The 20,105-nt window shown below is 37.0% G+C and overlaps 1 protein-coding gene across 16 annotated transcripts in view; it reads right to left on the reverse strand.

The window, feature by feature from the left end:
• Window positions 1-20,105, reverse strand: part of BTBD7 (BTB domain containing 7) — a 109,466-nt gene that overhangs the window by 51,865 nt on the left and 37,496 nt on the right. For 15 of the 16 annotated variants that reach the window (XR_007412514.1, XM_049113439.1, XM_035719667.2 and 12 more), the window contains 2 exons: window positions 2,057-2,244; window positions 303-1,382 (listed from right to left, as the gene is read on the reverse strand). Coding sequence is in view for 15 of the 16 variants with exons in the window: in XM_049113439.1 (XP_048969396.1) it covers window positions 303-1,382; window positions 2,057-2,138 (1,162 nt within the window). In the remaining variant the exon portion in view is untranslated. Of the gene's footprint in view, window positions 1-302; window positions 1,383-2,056; window positions 2,245-9,209; window positions 9,414-20,105 lie in introns of those variants that run through there. The other variant, XM_035719668.2, reaches the window with a different exon arrangement.

Below are 20,105 nucleotides of genomic sequence, written 5' to 3' on the forward strand. Positions count from 1 at the left end.
TTGAGTGCAGACAGTGCAGGTGGTAGTTAGATATCCCATACCTACTGTCTTACATTAGAGAATTAAGAGTCTCTCATCTCATCTATTGCTCTTAGCAGTTTTGAATGCTTGGTTTTAGTACTAAATGAACACACATATTAATACTGACTTTCAATTGTTTCTCAGATTTCATAACTACAGATTCAAAATAACAACCTGGCACATCCCAAACAGCCAAATCATGGAACCTACTGGCTGTGTTTTGAATTTGGAAAACAATTATGTAATTCTAGGAATCAAAATTAAAAGCCAGAATTTCATACCTTGTGCAAGCATGTTAAATTCCAAGAACAGTGCTATGTGGTAAAGTTCCATGGCTTCTTCTGCCCTGGTCATGTTTGGCTTCCCTGCGACGAGAGCCTGAACCTCACTGAGACTCCCCACAGAGGGGCTACAGTGCAAGACGGAAAGGTCCACCATATCAGTATACATACAGTGTAATATAACTTTCGCATATTTTTTTGGTATAATAGACTCATCTAATATAATTCTTGTGGGAGTCCTCAAAGTTCGGTCTGTGATTTCTTCACCAGTCCGTATCCTCCTTTGTAATAAATTCCGAAAAAATGGGGACCGTGCTGAAATAATAGCCTTGTGAGCTTTGAGCTCTTCATCTAAACAGTTCTGATTTCCACCAAAAGCTTCAACCAGTTCAGAGTCTGAAGAAAAACTAAGGACAACATCATAATAACACATGTAATCAAAAAGTCCACGCATATCTACATCAAGGGAATTTGGTGTTCCAAATTCTTCACTAAGCTGAACGAGGATATCAACATTTTGAAACCTTGAGTCCTCCATTCCGAACTCTCCTGTATAAAGGTAGTGTAGCAAAGCAGAAAACATGGGCATGTCTATACCAGCTGTATTGATGTCCATAATGATCTCTGCCCCATACTCCGGTGAGGAAGAAAGCAGTGTTTTAAAAAACGGACACCTTGCTGCCAAAATGGCACGATGAACAGGAAAACAAGTTTCTTGAAATATTAAGTCTACATCGGTACAATACTTGTACTCATAAAGATCGGCCATATCTTTCTGCAATGTCCGAGCTTCTGGTCTAGCCAAACTGGCTTGTAGAGAAAGCTCCTTTAAGGCTGAAGTTCCCTCATATTCCTCCACTAAAGCATTAACATCTCTAACATCCCACCCAGAGAGGAGTTCTCGCATCTGCTTGGCATGATCGGCAGACCTATTAGATTTTCGACGCTTGATAAACTTCTTTTTGAGGGTGGCAAGGCCAGAGGTTCTCTTTTTTTTGTCTTGTGGTTTCTCATGGCCATGGTCAAGGCTATATAATTTTGATTCACAACCATAGCCTTGCTGAGAGTAGGATGATGTCCCTAAGAAGGAAATCAAACAAATGAAAATGTTTGTTCTCAACATTTATTTTCAACGTCACTTTAACACATATTTTATGCTAAAATTTTTATAAACAGACATTCCTGAACCATTCAAATAAAACTGACTTTTATTTCTATAAATTTCAAATAATTCCCTTCTATATTAAATAAGAAATAGAGACTGACAGTTTATTCTTTAGTTGACAAAATGCTTTTGGTTCTCTGGCTATCAAAAACCAGATACTAACAGATTTTAATCATGGATCTTTAGGAAATGAGAGTTAAGCAGATCTGTAAATTAAGAATACTATTTGTATATAATTGTGACTTTTTTTTTTAACTAGCAGTGGTTTGTACTAGAGAAAATAAATGGACCAGGACATAAGGATGTCCTGTATTTCACTATTTTTACACCAATGGAGATTGCCAGTTTTCCGAGGGCAATGGCAATTATGGTTAAGACACCGAAGAAAAGATCAATGGTGCTATAGCAGCTTGGTCAGAATAAAAATCATACAAGCCAGATTTACATTTGTTTCGGAAAAAATCTGGATGTTGCAGAATTATTATCTATAATAACTTTTTCACAGTTTCATCCAGAAAGGCCACTGAAAACAAATTCTATTTATAATATTCACAAAAGCAAGTGAAATTAGAAAAACGGAAACAGTTACCTATAAAAGTCTGTTGGGCTTGAGAATTTCCCCCTACCCTCGGGGAACATGAATGAGGATAGTTAGATGCATTAGCACCCATTTTCTTCAGTCACTCAGGCATTCCATCTGCTGGTTCTTCAGAGTGTAATCCCAGAGGCCTTTACGAACTTTCAACCCTGGATCCAGCAGCCTCTTTTCATCCATTTCTTGATATGAAACAAAAATAATTTTATTCATTTTTTTCAAATGTATTTCAAATTACACAGTTAAAAAAAAAAAGCAGGCTACTGAAAACTGCTTTTATTTGCAAATGACAGGCTGTCAAATTCACATGTAAAAATTTCAGAAAATGTAAACAAATAGTTAAGCTTGAATTATGAATCAGTGTTAGCTGCAATTTTGAACCATAAAATGTACCAATTACATACTTTCTAAGGCAGGATAAAGTAACAAATCAGACTAATTTAAATATATAATTATGGAAGGAGTATTTCAAATTACAGGGAAAAGTATTTAGAGGACTAAAATTTTTTTCAATTTTTTTCTTACTTCTTAGAGGCAACTGCCAGTCATTATAATCTAACATTCTAAGCAATTTATATACATTAAAGAGGTTGATATTAGAGGTTATCCTCTTCGTGAACCCCTGAAATTAAAATATGGCTTTCTATTACCTGATATTAGACTTAACACAGACAAAGCAGTACCAGTAAGAGACAATTTGAACAATTACAGAGTAAATTCCATACCATGGAACCTTAACTATCAGAACTACCAGCAAAAGATATATGCACAAAAACAAAACACTCTAAGATTAGAGAACAGGGTTAATAGGACATATATTGGTATTGGTATAGCATCAGGACATACAAAGTTTATCTGACTAAAAAGGATAATGGTTTTAAGAGAAAACACAATTCAAAATCTATTATTGGAATTATTATGAAACCAATCAGGACATAATCTAGTCTCAAAATGAAGGAAGAAATGATTTAACAAATAGAGTTAAACACACACAAGCAAAATCACAAAAAAATCTGCTAGAAACAGAAGTGTGTCAAGATTCTTGAAATTTTTAATCTCTGTTACTGATACAGCATAACCATAGGAATTCAAGTTTAAGAAAATCACTGTTAACATCTGTGCTTCCTTCAACTTTTCCACTATAAATATGAAAATTTAAGCATAGAATGATCTACCTATAGTGTTCAAGACTGGGAAACATTCTACAAAGTGGGTATTATGCAAAGTGGAGGTAAGTGTATGATCCAATCAAATCATACATTCACACAAACAAATTTCCTAGTTGAAATTCACCTACCTACCAAGGAAAACACAGCATGTCATTCAACTTTTTACTCTGGGTGCCTGCTACTGAAGTCAGAAAGGCTACGAGTAGACAGAGATGTGACAGTGCATTCTATAAGAAATAACCAGCAAGGAACCCAAAGAGTTTAATGTATTATTTTTGTAAACATTAAATTGTCAAAATTATTTCTTCTACCAAAGTCAGTTTTTTTTTTAAAGTCTGATGCTTAGTGTAAGTAAATACAGTTTTTTATTCTTAAATATTAGAAATGTAAAAAAAAAAAGCTGCTTTTTGGGGTAATTTTGAACACTGTCAAAAAAATTTATCATTATAGTTAATATTGTCAATTCTTGTAAAACAGAAATTAAATCTGCCTGTGTTAATTTCAGTTCAAACTTAAACAGTAAGTCTAATAAATCTTAGTTTTCAAATTGAGCTTCTTAAAAGTTTTAAGGTTCTATCAGGTACGTTTAGTAGTTCTTTAGAAGAAACTAGGGTCCTGGAAGCCAAGTTTGTGGCTTCATTTACAAGTCAAATCCTTTTATCACTGAAAATTTGTAGTTAAAAACAGCACAGAGAATTCTTTCTCAAATTTATTTGAGATTAAGAAAATATATTAAGAAAATATTTTAAGAAATTAAGAAAAATGCAGAACAAAAAATTATGTAAAATAAAAGCCTTTTACTAAAATGAGAGAAAAAAGGATTAAAAAGATGAGCTTTGAACCTGGGTAAAAAGTGCTGGTAAAGTGTCCCTCCTATGGTAGGTCTCTTTTCATTTCCTTCTTTACTCCTTCTTAAAGTTACATTTATTTTGTTTGCTTTTTAATTCTTTTGGGTGGGGGGGGGGTGCAAACAGGGGGAAGGAGAAAGAATCTCCAACAGATTCCACACTGAGTGTGGAGCCTGACTTTGGGCTCCATCTCCCAACTCAGATCATGGCCTGAACTGAAATTGAGTAGGACACTTAACCAACTGAGCCAACCAGGTGGTTTGCTTTTTAATTTTTAAGGACTACAGAGTAAACTCACTAACATCGCACAAAATATGTGGCTGAAACAAACAAATATGGCGTCACGCTTCCAGATTAAGAATAATCAGTGTCTACAGTAATGGACAGAGTTCCTACTCTCACTTTGTCACACTGTGACAAAGTATGCACATACATCTAGAATTATTTTCGTCTGAGAATTCTGCAAGGTTTATAGGGACACAAAATGGTTACCCTGGTCTGTTTGAAATTTAAATCATGTCAAAAACACCTTTTTTCTTTTTTCTTTCTTCTTTTTTAAAAAAGCTCAATTTTATAAGTATAATTATAAATTCTAAAGCAACCATACAAAACATCATCAACCCCACTGGAGACATAAGACCATATAGCAAGCATTAGGGAAGTCATGAGCTGAGATAAGGATGTTTGGCTAACTGCCACTGTCATTAGCACCACAGGGACAGCTGGGGTCTCACTCTGGTGAGGTGACTTGAAACAAAAATGTTCTGGGGACTTTGGGACAGAGTCTCTTTCTAGCAGCTCCTAGTCATTGGGAATTCCCTTCAAGATGAACTGATTTGGACAACATGCATATTTCCTACTGGAGCTCTTATACTAAAATAAACATACGTCTTGGAAAGACTTAGTGGGAGAGATTTCTTAGGATTAGATATAACTCTTAAATCCACCTTGTGTCCCTAGTTTCAAATCTTGGAAGAAATCCTGACTGTACAGTTATACTACTAAAACCGTATTTCTCAAAATTCTCAGGGAACAATTTTATTTATTAAGTAACCAAACCCCTATACCATATGGAACATAGCGTTAAGCTATTTAGTTCTTAATCTAACCCACTGCCTTTAAATGCTGGAAATAAGTCACAGCTAAATCTCTCCAAGGATGTTTTCATTCTAGGCAAGCAACGTCGGTTTCTTATATAAATCAGGATGAAATCCAATCTTTGGATGATATGGCAGGGAAAGAAAGGAAAAGAGAGGGCTCAGGATGCAAATGGCCCTAGAAAGCTGATAAATGGTGATTTAGAATCACCATTCTATGAGAGATCCCTCTGTTAATATGACCAATCTCAATCAAATGATCTAACTGGCTTAAAACAAGTTTCAGTGATTATAGCAGATTCCCCCCCAAATGAGGGGGTGGGGGAGAAATGATACCAAAGGCAACAGAATTAACAATCCCATGGAAATATTTTTAGAAAAAAACAAAACAAAATAAAACAAAACATCAACCTCTCTGCCTTTCAAAAAACCCTTAGACCAACATTTCCAAAGTTTACCCAAGGTCCGGAAAATGCAGGATTAAACAAAAACTGATAGGTCTCTTTACTCCAGAATGTTTTAGCATCTTTAAAGTGCTAAGGTGTATTGTGAACCTCCAAGAGGAAGTATTTGGCATAATCTAAGGGAGCCCCTTTGCCCCACAGAGCATTAAAGGAATGTGCTTATATGATACACTTTGGAAAACCTTAATCTTTGCCATAAAAACACTTTTTATTGTTTTACTCAGTAGAGAGAACAATCGACATCAAGCGTCCTGGGATAGTGTAATCTTGTCACTAATGTATCACGTACACGGGATAAGTCACATTTAACTTCTATGAATCCTAAAACTGAGATGTATGGGTCTCAGCATCTGTAAAATAAAAAGTTGACATAGAGTTCCTAAAATTCAATGAAGTTGTATGACTTACTGGTTTGGAAAATGAGGATGGGGAAGGGAGTAATTTTTATATTAAATGTTAGTGTATAGGGGGTGGGGAGGCAATTGGATTTTGCGTTTTAAACACGTTTTCTTCCTAGACTGATTATTAACTATGGTTAATAGAAAGATAGGAATGTGGGGCACATATAAATATAAAAAACAATTCATAATGAAAGAGAAATGCAAACCTATGGTAATCCTTCAGCCCTGTCAAATCTAAGGTGATCACATAACATACCATCACACCAGGATGCTTGAGAGTGAAAAGGGGGTACAAATCAGACAAGATGCCAGAACATGTATAGCCTGGGTCTAGTGGGGCCAAGTGGTTTGAATGGACACCCCTACAGACAAGTCTCACACTTCCAGAGCTAGAAATAAGGCAAAGTTTAAAAAGAAAAAAAATTCCTAAGTTAGAAGTGTAAGACTTTTTATGTCCACCTCATTCCCCAAGCATGTTTTACCCAATATAACAACTCATATTTATTGAAGTTTTATTCTTTAAAAAAAAAAAAAAAATATATATATATATATATATTTTTTTTTTATTCATGAGAGACAGAGAGAGAGAGAGGCAGAGACACAGGCAGAGGGAGAAGCAGGCTCCATGCAGGGAGCCCCATGTGGTACTTGACCCCGGGACTCCAGGATTACTCCCTGGGCCAAAGGTAGGTGCTAAACTACTGAGCCACCCAGGGATCCCCTTATTGAGATTTTAATACATGCCAGACTCTGTTCTTAGAGCTTCACATATACTAACATCTCCCAGTAACTTTTACTGATGAGGCTGAGAAGTTAGTAACTTGCCCAAGGTCTCAGAGATACTAAGTGAAAGAGCCAGGATTACTTTGTAAATCTTCAATTCTATCCTTGGATACATTTTAAGAACAAAACAAAAGGCAACTGTGAACAGTTAAGTGAGAAGCAGAGTCAGCAATAGACCCTTGCTGTTTGAAGATCTCTTCAAAATGGTGAGACCAGATTGGAAGGGAGTTCAGAAAGCCATGAACTAGGCTCATATGTGTCCTCTGGGGCCATCTAATACAGAGGCAGAGGATCTCCACCCAGCACCACAAACCTCAGTCATTCCAATAACAGAAAACAAGTGTTTATAGCAGCAACTTATTAAACAAAAGCAAAACTATGTTTCATTAAACATATTTATTAAGGCAGAGATGCCAGAGTTATGGAGCTGGAAAGGGCCTTCAATTTTCTTTTGGTCAACCTTGTTTTTGAAAGTGAACTATAACCTCACAGAATGAGAGAAAATATTTGCATGCTATATATTTGATAAGAGATTAATATCCAGAATGCATAGAGAATTCCTACAACTCAATACCCCCCCCCAAAAAAAAAAACCCAAAACAAACCCATTAAAAAATGGGAAAGGGTCTTAAATAGATATTTCGTCAAAGAAGATACATGGATCACCAAATAAGCACATGAAAACATATCACTAATTATTAGGGAAATGCAAATCATTAAACCACAATGAGATATCACCTCACTCCTATTAGGAGTGATATTTTATTGATATTATCAATAAAAAACAGAAGACAAGTGTTGGCAAGGAGAAATTGGAACTTTTGTGTATACTTCGTGAGAACAAACGTATGTTATGGAAATGGCCACTGTGAAAAACAGTTTGAAAAATTCCTCAAAAAATTAAATTGGATTTACCATATGATATAGCAGTTTCACTTCTGGCTATATACTCAAAAGAAATGAAAGCAGGGGACATGTCCACCCATGTTCATAGTAGCATTATGCTAAAATGTGGAAGCAACCCAAAAGTCCAACAACAAATGGATGAATAAGCAAAATGGGGTGTATATACATGGAATATTATTCAGCAGATGAATAAGCAAAGTGTAGTATGTACGTAAAATGGAGTATTATTCAGCCTTAAATTAAAGGAAATTCTGATCTAGGCTTCAACACAGAAGAACCTTGAGGACATTATGAGAAGTGAAGTAAGACAGTTACAAAATAACTAATATTCTATGATTCCTTTTATATAAGACACTCAGAGGGCAGCCCTGGTGGCTCGGCGGTTTAGCGCCGCCTTCAGTCCGGGGCGTGATCCTTCGGGCTCCCTACGTGAAGCCTGCTTCTCCCTCTGCCTGTGTGTCTCTGCCTCTCTTTCTCTCGGTGTCTCTTTATGAATAAATAAATAAAATCTTAAAAAAAAGAGACAGTAATCAAAATCATAGAGACATAAGCAGAATGATAGCTGTCAGGGGCTGGAAGGAGGGAGAGTGTAGGGAGTCAGTGTTTAATGGGTAGAGTTTCAGCTGGGAAAGATAAAAGAGCTTTGGAGATAGATGGTGGTGACAGTTATACAATACAAATATACGTGATACCACTGAACTGTACAGTTAAAATAGGATGGCAAATTTTATACATATATGTATTATACAGTCTACAATTTAAAAAAGAATTATAAACATTGCCATCAAAAAACTATTGTCATCAAAAAACATTCACTTTTGAAGTTTATGGTTAAGGTTCAAAACTGACTTATCTAAGGAAATTCCTTTTCCAGATAAAGTAAAACAGATTAATTATTACTATATTTCTCTTCAAGCATCAGAGAATTCATTTGAAAAAAAATTAGGAAAAATCTTTTCATTTCAGGACTGTTTCACTGTATCAACCATTAATAAAATATACACAAATATTCCTAGGTCATGGCCAGTAGGCACATGAGAAAATGCTCCACATCACTTGTCATCAGGAAAATACAAATCAAAACCACAATGCAATACCACACAGTGAGAATGGCTAAATTTAACAAGACAGGAAACAACAAATGGCGAACATGTGGAGAAAGGGGAACCCTCTTACACTATTGGGAATGCAAACTGGTGCAGCCACTCTGGAAAACAGTGTGTGGGTTCCTCAAGAAGTCACAAATAGAGTTATCCTACAACCCAGCAACTGGACTATTTGGGGTATTTAAGCCAAAGATATAGATGTAGTGAAACGACAGGACATTCACACTCCAATGTTCATGGCAGCAATGTCTACAATAGCCAAACTGTGGAGGAGCCAAGATGTCCTTAGATGAATGGATAAAAAAGATACACACACACACACATACACACACACTGGAATGTTACTCAGCCATCAGAAAGGATGAATACTTACCATTCATATCAACGTGGATGGAACTGGAGAGTTATGCTGAGTGAGATAAGTCAATTGGAGAAAGACAATTATCATATGGTTTCACTCATATGTGGATTATAAGAAATAGTGAAAGGTGAAAGGGACCATAAGGGAAGGAAGGGAAACTGAGTGAGGAAAAATTAGAGAGGAAGACAAACTATGAGAGACTCCTGATTCTGGGAAACAAACGGAGGTTTGCTGAAGGGGAGGTGGGTGGGGGGATGGGGTAACTGGGTAACAAGGCATTAGGAGAGCACATGATGTCATAAGCACTGGATGTTACACTATATGCTTGCATATTGAATTTAAATTAAAAAAAGGAAAAAATATTTCAATGTCAAATGAAATAAACAATATTTCATAAAATTATATTTGCCAGAAATAATGTATTATACTTTAACTAACTTTTATATTTAGAAAATATTATTTGTGGGGATCCCTGGGTGGCTCAGTGGTTTAGCGCCTGGTTTTGGCCCAGGGCGCGATCCTGGAGTCCCGGGATCGAGTCCCACATCGGGCTCCCAGCATGGAGCCTGCTTCTCCCTCTGCCTGTATCTCTGCCTCTCTCTTTCTATGTCTATCATGAATAAATAAATAAAATCTTTAAAAAAATAATAAAAAAATATTATTTGTATTTATTTACACATTTCTGATTTTAAATATCATACAAGTTTTCAAAAATATACCAAAGGTAATAGTATACTGAGCCCCCAAACCTGTATCACTCAGATCCCAGAATTATCAAAATTGTTTTGGCTTATATTTAAATCCTTAAATTTGATATGTAAAGTTTATTGCTAGAATTTAAATGTCTGTTATCAGCTTCTTATAGAAATAAAAATCTGACTAAATATATGTATGATTACAATTATCGTAACTATTAACTACTATAAGCCAACCATTCTTAAGCAGTGTGCCTGCATTAATCCTTTAATTTCTTCATTCATGTGAGGTGTGGGTCTATTATTATTTCCCCCTTGCATAAGGAAAAACTGGGAGGTTAGGAAAATGAGGCATGGAAGGCTTAGTTACTTCCTCAATGTCACAGAACTGGTAAGTTCCAGAAATGGGCTTGACATTCAGGCTTTTTATCTATGAACAATGTTATCTTTGCAAAAATTTCCCCCCAAACGTTTGAAGGAAAAATTTCCAGAGCAGACAAATATAGTTCCATTCCAGAAATGGGAAGTGAGTACACACCTGACAGTATTACTTTTGGCACTTAAAAGGATCTCTCATATAAAGCAAAAAAAATGACTTAACTGAAAGGGTAGCTTATAAAATCAGAGCAAAAGTGCCTTTCTGAATATTTACATTAGACTGCATGTTCTTTGATGGCAGGACAACACTTGTTTATGCCTGATCAACCATTCATCCACCCATCCAATTCTGAGCACCTGACGTGTGCAAGGCACTTTGATAGGCCTGGGAATATAGCAGTGGTTATATATTGAGTAGGAGGATTCCTCATGAAATTAAAAGAAAGGCTACTATTTTGGCTTCCTAGTTTAGAGTCAGACCTTCAAGAATTAACAGGAGTGCACCAAGTAAAAAAGGAAAGGGCATTCAACGTAGATAAAAAAAAGGATGAATAAGTGGGAGTAACTCCAGTCCCAGTCAGTGTCCCACCCCAGCCCCACACCTCAATTATCTGGCTAATACTGCAGCATAATTACATTTCCACTGAACTGTATGCTTCCCAACGGTATGTGCTCAGCAGCTTTATCTTTTTTACCATCTACCAAAGAACACAAAGATGATACATTTGACAAATAAATGTTAGCTATTATCACTAACATTGATAAATAATGTGTCTAAGGCCTTAAGGAGTATATATGTTAAAGTACATGGGTAGGAGTTGGATAAAAAAGCTTCAAATTCCACACTGAAGTGTTGAGTCTTTATTCAGAACACAATGGGGGAACTACTGGAACAAAGAAAAAAAATAGTAGGAAAGAAGCACACTTAGTATTTGTATTAAAAGACTACTAGATGGTCTGAAGGCAGAAGATACTCGATGCAGGAAGACTTATTAGAGGATTCTTGCTATAATCCAGGAAAGAGTAAATAAGGACCTAGCCTTCCTAATCCCTAAAATGAGGACACTATCAACGTGCTTCACGTTAAGAATTAAATAAGATAATATGGACTGACAGTGGAAAGCAGAAGTAGCCCATCATAAGGGTTTTCATGACGGGCCTGGCCTGGTCTTGTGCCAGGTCTGACCTGGCCTGAATTCTCATTCTACATCTTAGAGATGTTGAGGTATCCTGAAATACTCAGTGTCTCGACATTTAAAGCTGAGGCCAATTCCTAGAAAGAGGTGGATAAAGGACCCATGTGGCTGCAGAGTGAAGATGTGAATAAGCCTCTTACTCTGTATCCTTTACTTCAGGGCTCACATTCAAAATGCTTCATCTAGGGATCCCTGAGTGGCTTAGCAGTTTAGCGCCTGCCTTTGGCCCAGGGCGTGATCCTGGAGTCCTGGGATCAAATCCCACATCAGGCTCCCTGCATGGAGCCTGCTTCTCCCTCTGCCTATGTCTCTGCCTCTCTCTGTGTCTCTCATGAATAAATAAAATCTTAAAAAAACAAACAAACAAAATGCTTCATCTAGACCTAAAACCTCAGAATAAAAGCCTCCTGAAGTAATTGGTGGAAAAATGGGTAATAGGGCTGAAAAGGTTTGGAAGCCTGACTCTCAGCTCCTGGGCTTTTGCTTATTCCCCTTGTCTGTGCCTCTGGCAGTGGTGACTGAGACCTGATGGGGCAGCCTGAGCCAGAGTAGTAACATCCACAGCAACCAGAGCAGGAGCTGCGTGGCCCCAGCCATCCTTGACACCCAAGCCTTTGCTGCCTTCTCCTAGTAGCTATATCCCCAGACTGATGTACCTCTCAAAGGAATGGGAAAATTTTTCTCCAACAGCTAGGAACAAGGGCCTGTAACCCAAAGGTGGAAATGATTACGAGGCCCTCTAAGACAGATTACAGAACTGCCCAATCAACTGTATTATAAGATAATGGTGCAATTTAGTACTTTTGTGTTCATGACAGGGAGACTAGTTTTGAGCTAAGTATACAATATTTGGGTGAATAAATAAAATCACAATTTTAATCAGGGACAACTGTTTTTACTGTTGGCTTAATGGTGTATTAAAAAGCAGTCTGGGTGGCTCAGCGGTTTAGCGCCGCCTTTGGACCAGGGCGTGATCCTGGAGACCCAGGATTGAGTCCCACATCAGGCTCCCTGCACGGAGCCTGCTTCTCCCTCTGCCTGTGTCTCTGCCTCTGTGTGTGTGTGTGTCTCTCATGAATAAATAAATAAAATCTTAAAAAAAAAATCTGAATCTAGATTTGAGTTTATAAAGGAAGTACACAGAGAAATAGAACTGAAACCAGACAATATATTTGAAGCAACTGAATTTAAAGAAAAACACGGAATTTCTCATAAATTCCATTCAAAGCCAATATCTCACATTTTCTGAAAACCAACTTATGAAAATTTTAAACAAACAAAAAATACAAGACGTATTTCTTGTTGATGAGTTTCTGTGGGCTCCAGCAGTAGGGCTGGAGAGATAGGAAAACATGCTGAGTGAGCCCGACAGTAAGCTATGGGACTTTGGCTCCACATGGAAAAAAGCAGAATACAGAACAAAACAGAAACGTGAGGCCAAATACTCAAAGGTATCCTCATCCAAGGCAGTCTTCTTAAAGGCATCAAATTCTAAAGTACTAGATCATCAAGGGAATAGTCACGTGAATGGTCCCACAAATTATTCAAGTTGTTATAAATTGGAAGATAATAACAGTTTATAAGTTAGAGAGAATTCTGTACTAAAATTTTATTTTTCCTCACACGGCTCAGACTAAGAGAGTACAAATATATAGAAGAAAACCCTATTATTTTAAATTTTCAGTGAAAAGGGATAGCAAGCTATCTATAATGGGACATTAGCCTTAATGAGGGCCTCTCCATTCTGAACCTTACAGAAACTTTGTTGGCATGACGAATGAAGAGTGTTCCTCCTAAGTATCTTCCGAAGTCTATAGAAAGAATCTTGTATGGAGGTGGCAGTAGAAGAAGTGGGTTTGATGATGAACAAGTTTTGAGAAATGTCAGTTATGAAGGACCTTTAGCAGAGACACAAAAAAACGCCTCTTAGGTAAAACGAGAAGTAGAAAGTTAGACAAAACTCTTACTCTCATAATGTTTAGTAGAGACTTTCTTGGAACTGTGATAAAAATTTTTCCTATCTCTTTCCTCAACCCCATGGCTCATCCTGTGCCACCCGCTTGCTGTAATAGAAACACAGGAAGAGGATATTGCAGTCCAGATATATAAAACTGAAACATATATTCTAGGTCCAGTTTCTGCATGTTAAAACACTATTTCGCATTTGCTTAAGATATCTATACTAAAAAATTAAGATAATCCTTATTATAAAACATAGCACAAAACTGGTGAGGGGATAAATGGAAAGGAAAAAGGGAATGATCATGTCTCTACCTTGCATGACCGGGTGGTTAGCAATGCTATAAATGAAGAAGAAACACAGGACATGTAATTTATGGGTGAACTGGGAGTAATAAGGATAACAGGTTTGGGGTTCCAGAGAGACATACCAAGGAAGAAGTAATGCAAACAGAGCAGATGTAAAGGAAGAAGTCTGAAAACAAGAGCTTCCTAATACTAATATTTTCAACTCTAGAGGTAACACTCAAATACATACTACAATATGGCATTCTTTGGAGATTGGCAATTCATTTACTCCCTTTTTAAAAAAAGATTTGAGAGAGAAAGAGAATGTGTAGGGGAGAGGGGCAAAGGGAGAAGGAGAGAATCTCAAGCAGACTCCCCACTGAATGCAGAGCCTGATACAGCACTCTGTCTCATGACCCTGAGATCATGACCCAAGCCAAAATCAAGAGTCGGATGCTAAACTGACTGAGCCACCCAGGCACTCCATAATTCATTTATTTCTGACTGGGGATATGATTTATAAAGGTCCTATCGATGTTCACAAAGATAGAGCATCTAAGAAGTGACAGGTTTTTTTTAAACTCTACACCCAATGTGGGGTTTCTACTCATACCCTCATGATCAAGAGTCACATGCTCTACCAACTGAGTCAGCCAGGTGCCCTGACACTGTTCATTTTTTGAGGCCTAAGGCCATTTTGGGCATAACAGCATTATTGCATAGTGCCTGGTGAAACAATGGTGATACTGAAGTTCTCTTCCAATCCTTAGCATGTCTGAGTCCATGTGTTCTCCTAATACTATCTGTGTAATAGTCATATATGCTATCACTAAGATATATTGGATATTTTTTAAAAAGATTTTATTCATTTATTCATAGACACAGAGAGAGAGAGAGATGGGCAGAGATACAGGCTTTAGAAGAAGCAGGCACCATGCAGGTAGCCTAACGTGGGACTCGATCCAGGGTCTCCAGGATCACACCCTGGGCTGCAGGCGGCGCTAAACTGCTGTGCCACCGGGGCTGCCTGATATACTGGATATTAAAACATTTTATTAACTAAGATTTTTAGACATCACTTCTTGAAACACATTCTCTTTATCAGTCTCATTTCTACCTTCTCTGAACAAAGATAATACCTTTCGGGTTCACTGTGCCAAGAAAATTATACCTTAGAGGAAGAGGATATGTCTTCCATGTGGTAATCATTATTGGAATGAATGTCTTGTCAGCAGTAATATTTTGCCAGCATCTTTCACCTCACAAATGAATAGATATATATTTTCTAGAATCATTAACAGAATATACAAATAAATTTCCCTAACATTTTTCCATCTTAAGTTTTCCCTTACTTTTCTTTCTAATAAGATATCTTAAACCTACCCATTTCTTTAGATGAGTACTAGATACCGGTTGAGATACACAGGTCTTCATTTGACTTCTGATTTCGTCTTTTTACATTTCCTGCCCCTACCTCAGGGCCTGCTATTCCCTATGCCTAGAAAACTTTCCCACAAAGTCCTCAAATGGTTCGTGTCCTCATTTTTTTTTTTTAATTTACTTATTCATGAGAAACACAGAGAGAGAGAGAGAGAGAGAGGGAGAGAGGCAGAGACACAGGCAGAGGGAAAAGCAGGCTCCATGCAGGGAGCCCGATGTGGGACTCAATCCCAGATCTCCAGAATCACGTCCTGGGCCAAAGGCAGGCACCAAACCACTGAGCCACCCAGGGATCCCCTCATGTCCTCATTTTATTCAGATCTTTGCTCAAGTGTCATGCCCTCAAAGAGACTTTCCCTAATCATCGTCTAAAAAATAACATGCCATCTTAGCCCATCATTCTCTATCCCCTTTCTTCAGCTTATTTTTCTCTACATCACTTTGCAGCACTTGAAACTATATACTTATTTTTTGCTAATAGCCTCACACTAAGCTCCAGGAAAGCCAGGATTTCATTTAGTCAACATTAAATTCTCAGCACATAGAACAATGCCTGACAAATATGAAGTATTGAGTTAAAAACTGCTGAATGAAATCAGTTTTTTAAAAATAAAAGACGTGTTTGTAATTATTCTTCAAGCTTTTCAATCCAAAAACTGTCTCTCAGATCCACTGGATATAATCTAAGCCTCATAGAAGACTGTGATTTAAAAACTGTACTAGTATTTGGGAGGGAAAACCCCCCAACATTTCCCCTGAATCACAGGATATATACACAGCCTTAAATATGACATTCTTGGGATGTTTCAAAATACACAATTATTTTAAAAACCCATACTTATTCCTCAAAAAATTAAACACAGAATTACCATATGATCTAGCAATTCCACTTCTGGCTATTAAAAAAATGAAAACAGGGACTCAAACAGCTATTTGTATACCCATCTTCACAGCAACATTATTCACAATAGCCAAAAGGTGGAGCCAAATTAACTGTCCATTGACAGATAATCGGATGAACAAAATGATACATAAGATACAATGGAATATTACTCAGCCTTTAAAAGGGAGGAAATTCTGATACCTGCTACAATATGCATAAACCTTGACATTATGTTAAGTAAAATAAGCCAGTCAACGAAGAACAAATTGTATGATCCTATTTTATTTATTTATTTTTAAAAATTTTATTTATTCGAGAGGGGGTTGGCAAAGACACAGGGAGAGGGAGAAGCAGGCTCCATGCAGGGAGCCCAATGTGGGACTTGATCCCGGGACCCCAGGATCCTGTCCTGGGCCAAAGGCAGGTGCTAAACTGCTGAGCCACCCAGGGATCCCTGATCCTATTTTATATGAGGTACTCAGAGTAGTCAAAATCATAGAGACAGAAGGTAGAATGGTGGTCACCAGGGGCTGAGGAGTTAGTATTTAATGGTTAGTTTCATTTGGGAAAGAAAAAAAGTTCTGGAGATTGATGGTGGTGATGTTGGCACAACAATGTGAATATACTTAAAGCCACAGAACTATACACTTAAAGCTAGTTAAAATGGTAAATATGTTACTTATATAATACATATATATATATTAATTTATATGTATTTTTAACCATAATTTTTAAAAAGTCGAAAAATCTCCATTGAAACAAAAACAATGTCTTGCCTTTCCTTATATTCTTTTAATAACTATAGTGGGAGTATTTTATAAGAGGACCATACAGTTTACAAAGTGCTTTTCACACAGCAATTCATTTTATTCTCACATTACAGGATAGGCTTCATTCTCTGACTGATGAATGAGGCAGGGAAGGCAGAAAGGTGAAGTGACTTATCCAAAGTAAAATATATTGTAAAATGACAAAGCCAAAACTAGATCCTAGGCATTCTGATCTCTAACCTACTGTTTTTGTCTCAATAAGAAAGCATCTCAAGTCTTCAGTCCCGTATCAACCTTTCCAAGGAGAACAGCCATGTCTTCTTTAAGCTTCTCTATATCTACTGCATACAATTCTTGCTACTCAAGTCTTAAATTGTTAGTTTCTACTTTATCACTCAATGAAGGTTAAGGGACAATCTTAAATTAATTTCAGTGTTCTGCAGTGTTGGTGAACACTAAAAGTTTTTGGATTGTGGATTATACTCCATAAACATCAACCCTCCCTAGTGTCTATGCTTCTATTTTCAATCCTTCCTATTGTTTTTTTTCTTCTTTGCAGAAGATACTTTTGCAACTTCTGTACTAAAGAAAAAAATTTATACAAGTAGAAGAGAATAGTAAAACAATCTCATTCCATCACCAAGTTTCAATAATTACCAATCTGTGGCAGTCTTGTATCACTATATCCCAACTCATTCTCTACGCAATCCCTCTGGATTATTTGAAACAAATTCCAGATAGCATATATTATTCCACTTGTAAATATATCTTTATACATCTCTAAGAGAAAAGATACAAGGACAACTGTAGTACCATTATTACATCTAAAGTAATGAATAGTAATTCCATAATATGAACTTCCCACTCAGTGTTCACATTTCTCCAACTAGGTTATTTCTTCTTAGTTTGACTCAGGATCCAAATAAGGTCTATACATTGTGACTGCATGACTATGTTTCTTAAATAGGTTCCTTCACTCACTCATTCTTTTTCCCCCTCTTGCCATTTTGTTGTTGTTGTTGTTGAAAAAAATCAGATTATCTAGAGTTTCCAGGTGTGGATTTTGCCAAATGCATCACCATGATATAGTTTAGTATGTTCCTCTGGATCTGTATTTACTGTAATTGATAGAACTAGTGACTTGATCAGATTCAGGATCATTTTTATACTTCTTAAAGCTTATTTTCTCAAGACTACTCCACAGGTGGTGGTGTGTAATTCCAACAATAGGTACAAAATGTCTACTTCTCTGTCTGTGATATTAACAATTACCAATGATCACCAACTAGGGTCATTAATTAATGAGGAGTTGCAACATGGTGATATTCTATCATCCCTTCTTTGTTCATTAGCTGGAAAACTTCTGAAAGAGAAATTAATCAACTATTCAGTTTTCTGATACATACTTTGTGTAGAAGAAGCAGAATAATCAATGATTCCTTACCTTTATTTACTAATTTTCAAAGCAATGAACTTCCCAGTATTTTCTAAAGATCATCAGCAGCAAGATTAAAGGAGATTTATGGATCTAAATATATTTGATGGGTTTCAATCCTTTGCAGTTATCCTTATTGAGGCTCAAATTATCCCATATTTGGACACTGGAAACTTATTCAAATTGCTTCCTGGGACCTTATGACACATCCTACTGGTCTCTTGTAGCTTCTTTGCTTTCTGGGGTTACATCTCATTCCAGACATATCTTTTATTTTCTTGCTTTAGACCTGGAATCAACCATCTCTTTATTATTAAAAAATATTTTACTTATTGGGATGCCTAGATGGCTAAGTTATTAAGCTTTGCTTTTGGCTCAGGGCCGAGGTTCCCTCGGGGCCTAAGGTTCAGGAATTGAGTCCTGTATTGGGCTCCCTGAGGGGAGCCTGCTTCTCCCTCTGCCTGTGTCTCTGCCTCTCTCTCTCTGTGTCTCTCATGAATAAATAAATAAAACTCTTAAAAAAAAAAAAAGATTTTACTTATTTATTTGAGGAGCTAGCATGAGCTGGGGGAGGAGCAGAGGGACAGGGACAAGCAAGCTCCTTGCTGAGCAGGGAACCTGAGGCAGGGCTTGATCCCAGGACCTTGAGATCATGACATGACCTAAGATCAAGGCAGATGCTTAACCAATTGAGTTGAGGCGCCCCTCAACCATCTCTTTAAAGAAGCTCTAATTTCTTTCAGTGGGAAATGGTATTTAGAAACCACAATCTGAGTGCTAGGGGAGCTAAGTGCCTTTTTAGTACATAGAGACAGGTAATTTTATGCACATATATCTATATAAGCACATACATAGATCCAAACATATATAGGAGTTTATATTGATGCTTCTAACTCAAATTCAGATTTATAAGACTTTTACTTAATCTCATCAATCTTTCTTCTGTTTCTCCTTTTTTACATGTCAAAGTTGCCTACACAACTGTTCATTGACTAATCAGCTGAGAATTAAAATGTCAGTACTATCTACCATCAACAATATGATAAAATCATTTTATGTTTATTTTTTGCAATTCTTTCTACCCTTAGGATACTATCCAACTCAAGATATCCTACAATTACCTACAAATGCATGTGAGTCACTTGAGTAGTTTATTCTTTTTTTTTTTTTTGAGTAGTTTAGTCTGTGTGATTATATCACTAACTAGAAGAACATTTGATAAGTTTTATGTTACTTTTGATTTTTAGGCATTTCATTTTTAATTTAACTATTACATAATTCTGTAAAATATTTAGTTGGGTTTAAAGTCAAAACCACAGGGGTGCCTGAGTAGCTCAATGGTTGAGCATCTGCCTTTGGCTAATTAAATACATTTGGCTTAGGTCGTGATCCTGGGATCCTGGGGTCCTAGGATTGAGTCCCTCATCAGGCTCCTGGTAGGGAACCTGCTTCTCCCTCTGTCTGTGTCTCTGCCTTTCTTTCTGTGTCACTCGTGAATAAATAAATCTTAAAAAAAAAAAAAGTCAAAACCACAAAACAAAATATATTCAAAGACTAGATGCTCTCCCTGTCTACTCTAACTCCCTGCTCCATAGGTAACTTCATTAATACTTTTTTCCACCCACAAATGTAAGAGTTCTAGGTCAGACTTGAAAACACTCTAAAAAAAACAGGTCCTTGCAACCTTCAAATTACTCTTGATGACCCTAATATTCCTCTGCCCATAATCTTGAGACCAGAGGCAGCCCCGGTGGCCCAGTGGTTTGGCGCTGCCTTCAGCCTGGGGTGTGATCCTGGAGAACCAGGATCGAGTCCCACATCAGGCTCCCTGCATGGAGCCTGCTTCTCGCCCTCTGCCTGTGTC

The sequence above is a fragment of the Canis lupus genome, chromosome 8 (assembly GCF_003254725.2).
Source record: "Canis lupus dingo isolate Sandy chromosome 8, ASM325472v2, whole genome shotgun sequence".
NCBI classification, from domain to species: domain Eukaryota; kingdom Metazoa; phylum Chordata; class Mammalia; order Carnivora; family Canidae; genus Canis; species Canis lupus.